Consider the following 13,968-nt stretch of genomic DNA (forward strand, 5'->3'; position numbering starts at 1 on the left):
AAAAATCGCGAAAAAATTTGACAAAAAAAAATTCCTGTTAGGAAAAATAGCAAAAGGAAAAACCCCACGTGCCAACGGCTCACGGAAAAAAAGAAACTGAAGAGGTGAGGGAACTGCGGAGGAACACTACCGCGCAGACGCACAGAGTCAAAACTATGTGGTTAGCTAAGGAAACGCCGCCTACTCGGGATCACGATGCTCTCCCAGTCAGCATGACTAATTCAGCCCTGCTATCGACGGGAAACACAAATTCCCTCTGCCCTCCCCATTGTGCACTGCATACAATTACCTGTTTTTTTTTTAAATCTATTCATGGTAATGGAGTCAAATATTTTACGGATCGAATGATTAAAACACCAATCAACAGCTGCGTTCTTCATAGGCTGCTTTATTGGTTGAGCTATACTGAAGGCTATCAAATTTACTACTTTTAGAACAGTTTATGGACTAAATATTTGCTCTTTAGAAAGTCAATCACGCCATTTGTATTTTCTCAGGCTGTCACATGATTTTTGTATATCAAGACTAAGGAGACTCTGGAACAAGAGGTCATGAGATGACGGTGAAAGGCGTAATCTAAGGCAATATTTATTTACAGAGAGGGTAGTGGATGCATTGAACAGCCTCCTCCTGGTGGCAAGGACAGTATCAGAATTCAAGAGAGCGTGAGACAAGCACAGGGGACCTCTGAAGGAGTGGCAGGGATCGTCTTTTTATGCTGTTTAATATATTCTTTGAATTCATGATGCTGATAAATTAATTGCCTGAGTACTTTTTACTGAATACCAGCTAATGATCAATTGTTGCGAGCAGTGGCTGTACTTCCTCCCTTACATTCATGGCAGCAAGTGTAAAAGCAGTTAGTGCAGCTCTCACATTACTAGCAGTTTTGCATACAAAATCCTTTTGGAAAGCTCTAGCAAATTTTTATGAAACTTGGAAAATGTTCCTAGCAAAAAACATCAGGTAGCGTTACTGCATCTGCTCCCAGTTCTCTTTGGGCCTGATTTTAAAAAGCATTTACTCGAGTAAAAACCAGGTTTACTGGAGTAAGTGGGTTTTTGAAAATTGCTACAATACATGCCATTGACTTGTCCATAGGATTTACTCACATAAGTGCACTTTACTTGAGTAAATGGCTTTTGAAAATTGCTACAATAGTAGCTACATTTACGCATGTAACTCCTTTTGAAAATTACCCCCTTTGTGTTTCATCACATAACTGGATTCAGGAGAGACCACCCGGTCCCTATTATGAAACACCATCGAATGAGAGAGGGTCTGCTTACGAAGAAGCTTAAGACACTCAAAGGAAAGGAGGGATACGAGAGAAACGTGCAGTAATAAAGCAGGGGGAGGGGCTGTTTTCCACAGAAAATAGGAAGGAGCAGGGAAGAAGAGTGGCACTAAATCTAAAAAGAATATTACTGCAGGGCTTCCAGGGTAAGGAGAGGGAATCTAACATGGATTTTTATTGCTGTAATATACAGACCTCTTTCTTGGAGAGATTTAATATTCAGAAATGTGCTATAAAGGACATCCTGGATTCTCTGCAGGAAGGGGGAGTGTTTCTGATGGGATCCAGTAATCACCGGATGGTGGGGTTCACTATTAGAGCACAGGAGATGAAGGTTCCTAAAGTTGTGGAAACCTAACTTTGTTCAGATGGGAAGGTCTCTCAAGGTGGCGTTTACTGGATGGGAAGAAGATTGTAAGGGCAGCTAACCATTTTGTGATGAAAGAGGCCACTCTAGTTTTCTAAAGAATTAGCTAAAGAGGTAGCATTCATTCATAAACTACAAGAGCTCGCAGGAAAAGGAAAGCAGGTGACATGGAAAGAAATGGAAGGAAAAGTAGCAAACGCGGTACGAGGGGGCAAAAACTTTTTTTTTTTTTTTTTAAAGATACATTAACTTTCTCCTGACACTAATGCAACGCTACACCAGCCGCAGCAGCCACAGCGTGGTGGGTGCCCTCTTACCTCCGTTCCCACACAGCCTTCGCTCCCTGCAGCTGCACACTGAAGCTGGGGTCTCTCAGTGTGCTCCCCTAGCCGTGTGCATGCACTTGCCGCCTTTAAAGCTTCATCTGGTGGCCCTTGCTAGTTAAGGGCCAGCTCTGCTACACACAGATGCCTTATTAACCGGTTCCTTCACACTCATCACTGGTGATGGTTGCCGTGTTCCTGCTCCTGTCCCTCTTCTCAGCCGTATCTGCACTGTGGCGCGTAGCGCTTCTCTGAATGGTTCCACAGAACTTCCCGCTATTGGATTTCCTCAAATATCCACTCCATGCTCCATCGGAAATATATATAACATTTCTCAGTACCTATGCAATTCATCTTGGTAGGTGGGAATGACTCCAAAGGACTGGAGACAGGTGGATGTGGTTTCTCTTCACACAAGTAGTAAGGAGAAGACTGGTGATTTTCATTAATTTACTCACTACCAAGGTAAGTCTGACCTCGGTAGTTGAATAAATTAATGAAATTGCTGCTAAAACAGACGGTAGTGCAGTTTCTGCAATCAATGGATTATAAGATCCTTGGCAGTTTTTTTTTTTTTTTACATATCACAGGTAAGATTGTCAGACAAATTTAATCAATTTCTTTGACTGGATGACAAAAGTTAGATCGGGGAAACTGTTAGATGTACTTGGATTTCAGCAAAACTATGGATACTGTTTTGATTAGGTGACTTATAAATAAACTAAGTGCCCTTGATATGGACCTAAAGTGACTGGATTGGAAACTGGTTGAATGGGTGGCAGTAAATGAAGTGCACTCCGAGGAAAAGGACATTACTTGTGGTTCGCAGCAGGGATCAGTCCTGTCTGGTTCTCCACATTTTTGTTAGTGATACTGCAGAAGGGCTATCAGGAAAGGCTTGCCTTTTTGTGGATGATACCAAAATCTGCAACAGGGTGTGGAAAACACGAGGCAGATCTAGTGAAGCTTGAGGAATGGTCTAGAGAGTCTGGCAACTAATGCTAAAAAAATGAGTTATTCATTTGGGACACAAAAATTCAAGGGATTGGTATAGTATAGTGGTGAAATTCTTCCAGGGGGGGTGATCATATCTGATGAACTTAAAAAGAAGGCAAGGTGACAGCAAAAGCCAGATGGGATAATTGAGTCAGCAGGGATCTGTATAAGTTTCTGGTAAGACCTCATTTGGGAGTACAGTGTACAATTCAGCACACTGCACCTTCAAAAGGACATACACCGAATAGTCATGGTCCCAAAGGCAGTTACTAAAATGGTCAGTGGTGTTCATCAGGAGGCATATAGTGACAGACTTACAGATCTAAACATGCATAAAGGGGAGATATGATAGAGACGACATTTAAACATCTCCAAGGAACAATTGCACAGGGGGCAGGCCTCTTTCAACAAAAAGGAGGCTCTGGAATGAGGGGTCATGAGATGAAGGTAAAGAAGAAGACTCTAGCATAGTCTAAGGAAATATTTCTTTACAGAGATAGTGGTAGATGTATGGAAGAGCCTCCCCGTTGAGGCAGTGGAGGCAAACACAGTATCAGAATTCAAGAAAACATAGGATAAGCATAGAGGATCTCGAAGGGAGATGAAGGGACTATAAAGTTGATGTGAAGGAGCCATATGGCCTTTACCTTCTGTCATACTATTTCTATATTTCAGGCATTTAACACCTCTCAGTAGTCTACCGGCAGTGGACAAGAGGGCTTTGGGTAAGGGCAGGTGGAGGGTACGTTGCATGCAGCTTGTTGCCTCTACCATCTTTTAGCTTTTGTATGGTCAAATGAGCCTCTGATGCAGGCACGAAGTCGCCAAAACATCCGCATCTTTTATATTTAAACAGGCTAAGTTAAGATGGCTGTTTAAGATATGTATAAAAAAAGGAATTTTTGAAGATTTTTTTTAAATAAAATTAAGAGAATAAGATCTAAAGGGAAGCAAGAGATTGTCAATGATTACATAATCCAATGCACGATTTGACTACAGTTTAAAGCCCAATGAGGGACAAGACTGCAGATTGCAAATCGTAGTGAAAACTGATACACTCCCTTGTATAATAATTTATAAAAATGTATAAAACGGATATTTTAGGATGTATAGTATTTGTTGCCTTTAATGTGGTTTTGTGGTTATGCATCTAAGGCGAAGTGTTTTTAATTTAAAAGTGACAGACAGTTATAACCCTAACATCAGCAAGCACAGGATAGCCAGATGTTTTACAACACTGCCTCATTAGTTTCCAGCAGTTTGGATTATCACAAAAGCTTAAATGATAAGTAGGGACCTCTGTTTTCAGTTTTAATTTAATTTTTCCTGGGAATTTCAATGTTATAACAAAAAAATCAGTGGAAAGAAATCACTGCTGGCCCTTAAGCAAGCCTTTTGTTATGCTCCAATGGAGGTTGATGAGGAGTGGGCCATCATCTCAAACCCCTCAAACTGATCAAATGAGCTCGCGTATGCATTCTTCCACAGCCAGGAGTGGCTGCAGGTAAGCAGAGTAGCTGTCAAATGGGGCAAGGAGCAGCTTCAGTTTTTTAATGCGTTCGTATAAGTACTGTGCTATGTAAAACTGGTATACAGAAATGCGAGTATTAAGCACGTAACTCTGGAACAACTTTTTAAAAACAAGAAGGAGAAGATGAAGCAGAGCTCCAAAAATCCATGAGGCAACTGCACCGTGGAAAAAGAGAGACTGAAGGGGGACCTCGTGTGGACGCATGGATAGTGGCATACTGGGCATGCTCAGTGTGCTAATCAAAGCTTCTAGAAACTTTGACAAAAGTTTTCCGTGCTGGGCTCCATCTGATGATGTCACCCAACTGTGAGGACTACCATCTTGCTTGTCCTAGGAGAATCTGGCTTTTTCCAGGACCAGAACTCCACACTATCAAACATTTGACTCTGGACAAGTAATCAGAAGCTCTTACTAGAACTAGGAGCTTCACCAAGAAACTACAGATATAATCATACTACCAAACTTAAATGAGCCACTGCTGAGCAAGTAGAAAGACATGGATACCAATGTGTACCAAAAACCCTGTCATGTGATGCAATAACTTACTTTGCTTTAGCTTTGGGACATCACCATCTTTCTCTTTTGGAACTTGCTGTTGGAGATTGCTTCCAAATTGAACCCTGCTCTGCATGTGCAAGGAATTTTCCAAGTTTGGGTCTTCTGGATTCTCCTTAGCACCATCAGGACTCACAAGTGTGTTAATGTTTCGCTCTACAACATAAACAGATTCTATTGACTGCGGGAAAGACCAGTCCAGTTAAAGATCTTTGCAAGGGCTGTACTGTACTGCTCCGCTGCTGATGCGGTTGACAACTAGACAGACATTTTATAAAATTCATACACAGACTTGATAATTTCCTTGCCTACAAGAGTAGAATAAGATGAGTGCTCGGCAAGTAGAATGAGTTTAGTAAATGTAATTCTGACAAAATCCCCCAACAAAAAACTGCTTCCTTCCTTAGGTTTCTCACCTGGTTCTGCATGAGCTGAACTATGACGAATACTAGGAATACTTGCAGCTACAGGAAGATTCTCTTCCTCTGGAGGATTAGAGAGTACAGGCTTCTTTAGAGCTATAGGGATGAAAAAGAACTATTACAAATCTGGGCAAATCCAAAAACATATGAAAACAAAATAACAGACCTCAAATATATAAACCAGACAGATTAGAGGGTAGCTAACTCCGGGTTCTCCATAGCCATAAAAAGTACTGGTTTTTAGGATATTTGCATACAATGGAGACCGTGCATGTTGCATCTCATGAATATTCAGTGTGTGCTATTCTGAAAACCAGTACTGTGTCTAGTTCTTGAGGACCAGAGTTGACCATTCCTAATATAAATAAATCATAAAAACCTCTTAAAACAAACAATTCCTAAAAACAGCTACCAGCAGCAATATCAGCAAAAAAACTGGAGAAATTACTTACCTGATAATTTCCTTTTCCTTAGTGTAGACAGATGGACTCAGGACCAATGGGTATAGTGTGTTCCTGATAGCAGTTGGAGACTGAGTCAGATTTCAATCTGACATCACCACCAGCACATACACCCGTGCACGAGGCTCTGCTCTTCAGTTTTCTCCTCAAAAAGCAATTATGGGTATATGTGTGTTTGGATAATTTTGATTAATTTGGAACTTGATTAATCGTATTGGATTACGAGGTTTCTAGCTGGAGACCACTAGGGCATTCAACCGAGAAGCGCCGACACCTGGTAATAAGGGTGTCTGAACTAGAAATAAGGGTTGGCTTACCCGTGCTTGTGTTGCACTCGGGGGGAGGTTCCCCCGGGGCTTCTTGATTGTGAGGCAGCCATGGACGGGGTGCTGAGTCCATCTGTCTATACTAAGGAAAACGAAATTATCAGGTAAGTAATTTCTCCATTTCCTAGCGTGTAGCTGATGGACTCAGGACCAATGGGATGTACAAAAGGTACTCCCAAACCGGGCAGGAGGCTGCCCGTGGCCCACTTAGTACTGCCTTTGCGAATGCTGTGTTCTCCTTGGCCTGAACAACCAGGAGATAGAATCTCCAGAAGGTGTGGATGGAGGACCAAGTTGCCACCAGACAGATCTCTGCAGGTGACAGCATCTTGGTTTCTGCCCAGGACACTGCCAGTTCCCCTTGCTTCTTCCTGCTGTGAAGAACGAACAGATGGTCCTTCTTTCATACAGGTTCCGATCTTTCCAGGTATCGGACTAGGAGTCTGCTGATGTTCAGGTGGCATGAGTCTTCCAAGCCCTTATGCTCGTCTGGAGATGGCAGCGAGATGGTTTGGTTTAGATGGAAGTGAGAAACCACCTTTGGCAGGAAGGAGGGTACAGTGCGTAGCTGTATGGATCCCGGCGTGAATCTGAGGAACGGCTCCCAGCATGATATGCTTGAAGTTTGGAGATTCGACGGACTGAGCAGATTGCCACGAGGAACGCCGTCTTCAAGGTCAGGAGTTGTAGGGACAGACCGCGAGTTGGTCTGAATGAGGCTCCCGTAGGAAGTCTAACACTAGATTGAGATTCCATAAGGATATTGGCCACTTTAGAGGTGGTCGAATGTGCTTGACCCCTTTTTAAGAAGCGGGAGACGTCTGGGTGGGCTGCTAGGCTGCTGCTGCCCACCCTAAGTCTGAAGCTGGCCAGGGTGGCCAGTTGTACCTTGATGGAGTTGAGAGACAACCCTTTGCTCACACCGTCCTGCAGAAATTCCAGGATCATGGGGATTTTGACTGTCCGTGGAAGGATGTCGCGGTCCTCGCACCAGGCTTCGAATATTCTCCATACTCGTATATATGTTAAGGAGGTGGAGAACTTGCACACTCGGAGCAGTGTGTCTATCACTGGTCCTGAGTATCCACTCTTTTTCAGGCGAGACCTCTCAATGGCCAGCCCGTCAGCAAGAATCTCGTTGGGTCTTCGTGGAGGATCGGTCCTTGCTGGAGTAGATCCCTTTAAACAGATCTCAATAGACCAACTGATTCTTTTTTTTCCTCACCCTCCTTTTGGAAAACAAAAGACCTATGGCTAGGCCCCCACATGGCAAGAAATAAGTAGCAAAATTCTCCCATGCTGCCCAGCCTCTGTGGCGTCCAGCTGCTTAGTGCACTGATTTAAAAAAAAAAAAAAAAAAAATTTTGAAAGAGAGACAGCTCTCAAAATTGAAATTGCTCTAAAAAGGCAAGAAAATAAATTGAGACTTCCCTTAAAAGAAGTCTTTCCGAGGATAATGGAAGAGACTTGAGGGAGCCAGCCCCATGCTCCCCTAGAGCTGCTGCACAGAAACCTCAGCATGTTTTCTCCCTTCTTTTCGTGGTCACCACATTGCTCCGAAAGGGCCCACACCACCACAGGCCTCCCTTCCCTCCTGAATGCAAAGACCATTTAAGTCCCATCCTGCTGTCCTTCTGGTCCCACCCCCCAAAATAAAAAACCCTAAAGAAGAATGAAATACTTCCCTCACTGGAGTCTTCGGAGAAGGGCAGGAAAGATCAACCAGAGACAGGGAGAAGCAGCTAGGGCATGAGGGAGCTAGAACCACTGGCTATCAAAACCCTCCTCCAGGCTGAGGTTCGAGACACAAAAGAGCCACCAACCCACTGCTAGACTCTACCAGGGGGATGGCCCCACCAACAGGACCTAGCACCCTTGGGAGTAAGGATCTTGTCGCCACGTCCGATTGCAGGTTTTGTACCTCTACCATCTGCTGGAGATTGAGAATACTGAGGGACTACAGAGGGCATACTAGTTTACCACAAGTTCAGCAAAGCTGCTCTTTCTTTTTACCTTTTTCCACTGTTTCCTGTCTTTAATTATTCAAAATTTTTTATTGAATGTAAACAAGATAAGACATATGAAAAGGAAACTTTAGAGCTTAACTGTTATACATCCAAATTTTGTAATGTATAGGAATTATAACCCTCCTCCCCAATCCCCAAATCCACCAGATTACATTACATCATTCACTAGGTTGTAAACAGATGCAGGAGCATCATAACTCTCGAAATAATTAAGACCACTCGTGCATGGAGGGTTAGTGAGACAGACAAATATCAGGAATACAAAAGTAAAATAATACAATAATGATCAGGAAGCCTATAGACTCATCGCATTTGACACAAAATTCTTATCCCCTTTACGAGAGAGCTAGCTCCATCTTTATACTACCTGGAAAGTTATCAGCATTAGGTGTAATAGATAATTTATTTTCCTTTTTGCCACTTTCAGAAAAAGAGTCCCACCCTTTCATGAACATTGGCAATCGACTGTGCTTTATAGCAGTTAAATGAGTTGGCCTGTAGTTTAGACCCGTTGAAAGGATGGCACCACATCTCGTAGTTTTCAGTGTGCAGCTAGGTAAACCTGCTGGCAGAAGGGCTGTGGAGGTTTAGAAGCATTGTCTATTGGCATAGATAGTAAAACACATTGGGCATTGTATACGATTATAACGCCTAATAGATTAGATAACCAGTCAGCTATCTCGTTCCAGTCTCTGTCTACTGGTAAGGGAGAAAAACCCATGCGTCTGGTCTGATCTGGGGGAAGATAAGGAATGGTTGCTTTGTAGGGACAGATTCTTGGCACTGAGAAGTTGGTGCTGATGACAAGGATTTAATGCCTCTGTTTGTCAATGGTGCTGGCGAACCTTTTGTACTGAAAACAGGTTGCTGAAGGTGTCTATGTCCCGGGCTATCTGCACCAAAAGGGCCTGCTGTGGCTTCTGTATTCTCCAGTGCTGAAAAGCTCTTTGCTGGAAGGAGAATGGTATCTGTGCTAAGACTTCTCAGAGTCATGGCACCTAGCAGGAGAAGAAATTGCCTTTTTTGATTTAGGCAGTGGTCCCTCAGCTGGTGCCAAGAGACTTCAAAACAAATCTCTCTGCATCTAGCTTCTCCATCTTCTGGCTCTGGAAACATATGAACACATACAGCGAAGTTAGCTATGTTGTGGGAATTGGTCCAGGCACAGAAAGTAGCAGTCATAGTGGTCAGAGATATCTTTGTAGGAGCAACAGGGGCATCTTTTGAAACCTAATTTACTATCCACCATTGTGAAGAGAGCAGAGGCTAGGTTGAGCTCAATTTTCAAAAGATATATAACATATAGTAACATAGCAATGATGGCAGAAAAGGATTAAATAGTCCATCCAGTCTGCCCAATAAGCTTCTTATGGTCGTATCTGCTGCACCATGCAGGTTACCCAATGCTTGTCTTAAGGGTAGTAACTGCAGCTTCGTGCAGTTATTAGATAAGCCTTCTTGAAAAATCAGACAGTGCTGATGTGTTTTGCTTATGGACTTGGCCTTAGAAGCAGAACTGTACTTTTTCACTTGTGTGCTTATCAGTACTCCAGAACATATAAGTCAGGATCCATGTTGGTAGTCATCGGAATCCAATTCCTCTTCCACCCTCACGCCCCCATACTGCTGTCAAAGTGGACAGTCACAAATAATTTTGTCTTTGAGGATTTATCAATCACCTAAGCTAAGGAATTAAACAACGTAGAAAACTACATACACACTCCAAGACCAAAAAAACTTTTCCTCAAATACTGTGCTGGCACTCAATATTTGAGAAAAAGTAATCTTTTTTTCGGGGAGGTAGGCGTAGAGGGTTTCCCGCCAGAAGTCTTCGCATGTCCGCGTACCACGGCCTTCTTGGCCAGTCCGGGGCCACTAGAAGTACCAGCCCTCTGTGGTGTTCTATCTTGCGGATGATGCCGCCCAGTAGTGGCCATGGAGGGAAGGCGTACAGTAAATCCTCCTGAGGCCAGGTCTGGACGAGGGCGATGATTCCCTGGGACAGCGGTTCCCGTCTTCGGCTGAAGAACTTGGGAACCCGGGTATTGGACCCGGTTGCCAGAAGATCCATGGCTGGTGTTCCCCAGTGGTTTACTATCTGCTGGAAGGCTGTTGTCAACAGTGTCCATTCCCCTGGATCCAGACTCTCTCTGCTGAGGTAGTCTGCAGTGATGTTGTCTTTTACCGCGATGTGGGTGACTGATATCCCTTGTAGGTTTGATTCTGCCCATGTCATTAGGGGTTCTTTTTCCAGAGACACCTGCTGGCTCCTGGTTCCCCCCGGCGGTTGATGTAGGCCACTGTTGTGGCATTGTCCGACATGACTAACTGATTTGCCATGGAGTCTGTGGCTGAACCGTAGGCAGGCTAGTCTGACTGCTCGGGCTTCCAGTTGGTTTATGTTCCATGCCGACTCTTCTTTGTCCCATTGCCCTTCAGCCGTTAGCTCCTGGCAGTGGGCTCCCCATCCCCGCAGGCTGCGTCCGTGGTGAGCAAGGTCCATTCCGGTGGGGATAGGCTTGTTCCCTCGCTCAGATGGTCTTCTTGTAGCCACCATTGTAGTTGGTTCCGAACCTTTGCCGGTAGCCGGAGGGGGGCGGAGTAGTTTTGAGACATTGGGTTCCATCGAGACAGTAGGGAATGTTGTAGGGGCCGCATGTGGGCCCTTGCCTACGGGACAACTTCTGTGGTTGATGCCATGAGTCTGAGGCCTTGGAGATAGTCCCATGCCATGGGGAGAGTGGAATTCAACAATGCTCATAGTTGTTCCATCAATCTCCTCTTCCCTGTAGGGGGAAGGGTGACTTTGTTCCCTTTGGTGTCGAACCGAATTCCCAGGTATTACAAGGCATTGGGAGGGCTGCAGGTGGCTCTTGGGTGTGTTGACGACCCACCCGAGGTTCTGCAGTAGTTCCTTGACTCTGGTGGTTGCTTGATGGCTTTCCTCTGGCGATTTTGCTCCGATCAGCCAATCGTCCAGGTATGGATGCACGAGGATTCCCTCTTTCCTCAGTGCTGCCGCTACTACCATGATCTTGGTGAACGTTCGGAGGAGCCATAGCCAGCCCAAACAGTAGGGCCTAGAACTGGTAGTGATGGCCCAATATTGCGAAGAGTAGGAAACGCTGGTGGATGCGATGGATCGGTATGTGGAGATAGGTTTCTGACAGATCCAGGGAGGTCAGGAATTCTCCCGGTTGTACCGCCCTTATGACCGCATGCAGGGTTTCCATGCTGTAGCGATTGACAGTCTTGAGGTCCAGTATGGTCCGGAATGTTCCCTCTTTCTTGGGAACGATGAAGTAGATGGAATAGTGCCCCAAATTTTGATGGTGCAGGGGCACCGGTGTTATTGCCTTTAGGGCGAGTAGTTTTGATAGTGTGGTTTCCACTGCCTTCCTCTTGGAGGGGTCATGGCATGGAGAAAATCACAAACTTGTCCGGAGGGATGCTGTGGAAGTCCAGGTAGTATCTCTCTCGGATGATGGATAGGACCCAATTGTCAGATGTTATCTCGACCCATCTTTGGTAGAATAGGGCAAGCCTGCCCCCTATGATCTCGTCCAGTAGATGGGTCTGCTGGTTCTCATTGCGTGTTGCGGCTGGGGCCTGGTCCTGAGCCGGCTCCTCTTTTGTGGTGTCTGTTCCGAAAGGACTGCCCCTTGCCAGCGGGACGGGGGGCTTGGTAAGTGTTTTTGTATGGTCTATAATGCTGGGATCCTCTGCTCTTGGGCGCCCGGGGGGGAGGGTCATTGGTTCCTCTTGCTCCTGTCCTCCGGTAGACGGGGTACTGGGGACTCGTCCCATTTGTCGGCTAGTTTGTCCAGGTCGCTTCCGAAGAGGAGTGATCCTCTAAAGGGCATTCTCTTGAGTCATGTTTTAGAGAACGTGTCGGCTGACCAGTTTCAGAGCCAGAGCTGTCTTCTGGCTGCCACTATGGAGAGGCTCCTGGCTGAGGTGCACACCAGGTCTGAGGTCGCATCCGTGAAGAATGATAATGCCGGGTCTAATGCCTCGATTGGCGTAGTTGTGTCCCTGGCCATCTCCAGGCAGGTGCATGATACCACGGCGCAGCAAGCAGCGATCTGTAGGGTCATAGCTGATACATCGTAATACTGCTTGAGGATGGATTCCTGCCGTCTGTCATTGGCATCCTTGAGGAAAGCTCCACCCTTGACTGGTATGGTGGTGCGCTTTGTGGTGGCGCAGACCAAGGCGTCGACCTTGGGAAACCTCAGGAGTTCCTTCGTTGCGGTGTCCAAGGGGTAGAGAGCTTCTAGGCTCGACCCCCCTTGAAGGTGGCCTCTGGGGTGTCCCATTCCAGGTCGATCAGTTGTTGTACAGCCTGTAGCGTAGGGAAATGGCGTGAGGTTTGGCGGAGCCCGGCCAGGAAGAGGCTCGCCTTGGACTCTGTTGTGTTGAATGTGTCCGGGATGGCCAATGCCATCAGACTCGTGGCTACGAGATCTGATAATTCGTCTTTTGGGAAGAAGCGCATCATGGTGTGATGCGGTTCCGTTCCTGGAGGGAGTTCCCCTTCTTCCAGGGGTTCTGGTTCCTCCTCCGAATCATCTGTGTCCCCTAAGGGGAGGTATTTCTCCAGGGGCGGTTCATCTGGTGGTGGCCGGGAAGTTCTGGGCCATTGGGGGGGTTGTGGTTGTGCTGCTGGTGGTCCTGTCTGTGCGTGGATGTAGGATTGTAGTTCTGCGAAGAATCCCACCCAGGTGAAATTGCCTGGGACCGCATTGGGTCCGGCGGCGCTCCCTGAGGGCCCCCACTGGGGAAGGGCCAAGTCGGAAATAGAGAGCTCCGGGATAGTCTCGCTGGTAGATCCGGAGTCCTCTACAGGCTGAGGGGGACCTTGTCTCAGATCCCCCCCGAGCTTCTTCGCACAACAGGCACAGGGCGGAGGTCACCTCTGGCTGTGCCGCTCTCAGGTGGCATGCCAGGCAGAGGACTGAGCCTTTAGCTGTCTTGGATGGCGGTGCCATGATTTGCGCTTGTATCCTGTACAGATGCGCATGCTGGGAGGCCTGGTTATGCGTTCCGGGTGTGCCTACGTTGTGCGCCTAGGAACGGAAGATGCGCGTGTGGCTGGGTGCACGGGCCTAGTTGTGTGCCCAGCACCCTTTGCGCGCACAAGTATTTTATGCACCCGGTTCGCTGCTGAGTGCACGGCTCAGTTGTGCGGACAAAGCAGCGACTAAGGGGGTGGAAATGGCGCCAGCGACCACGCGGGCAAGATGGCAGGCCCCCCCGGGTCTCCACATGGGAGGGCCCTTGAGCCGGATCGGGGTCTAGCCCGGACGGGGCTGCTCAACCCGATTAGACAGACGCAGGAAGGACGATCTGTGCGGTTATCCGAGCCTCGGCGACCAGAGACAGAGAAAAGTTTTCTACCTTGCCTTGTCTCGGCGCTTCCCAGTCTCTATCTGGGAGGTCTCCGGCTGCAGGGGGAGAGGGGAATACCTTCACCGCCGCGCTCGGTCTTGCACCTGCTGCCTCTCAGCTGCTCCCTTTTCAGGGGGCTAAGTCCACGTCGGGTCGGCGACCGGACCGAGGCTGCCTCTCAGCCGCTCCCTTCACAGGGGGCTAAGTCCACGCCGGGACCGAAGCTTATCTCTGAGGGATCTCGGAAATCACCTCAGGAATTCGACTGGGGA

General features: G+C 46.7%; 1 protein-coding gene across 3 annotated transcripts in view; it reads right to left on the bottom strand.

The window, feature by feature from the left end:
- CASC4 (cancer susceptibility 4) overlaps positions 1-13,968 on the bottom strand; it is a 56,761-nt gene that overhangs the window by 11,724 nt on the left and 31,069 nt on the right. For all 3 annotated transcript variants that reach the window (XM_029575173.1, XM_029575174.1, XM_029575172.1), the window contains exons 7-8: positions 5,486-5,587; positions 5,061-5,225 (exon numbers count right to left, since the gene is read on the bottom strand). In XM_029575173.1, coding sequence (XP_029431033.1) covers positions 5,061-5,225; positions 5,486-5,587 — 267 coding nt within the window. The remainder of the gene's footprint in view (positions 1-5,060; positions 5,226-5,485; positions 5,588-13,968) is intronic.

This window comes from Rhinatrema bivittatum, chromosome 13 (genome assembly GCF_901001135.1).
Source record: "Rhinatrema bivittatum chromosome 13, aRhiBiv1.1, whole genome shotgun sequence".
Taxonomy (NCBI): Eukaryota; Metazoa; Chordata; class Amphibia; order Gymnophiona; family Rhinatrematidae; genus Rhinatrema; species Rhinatrema bivittatum.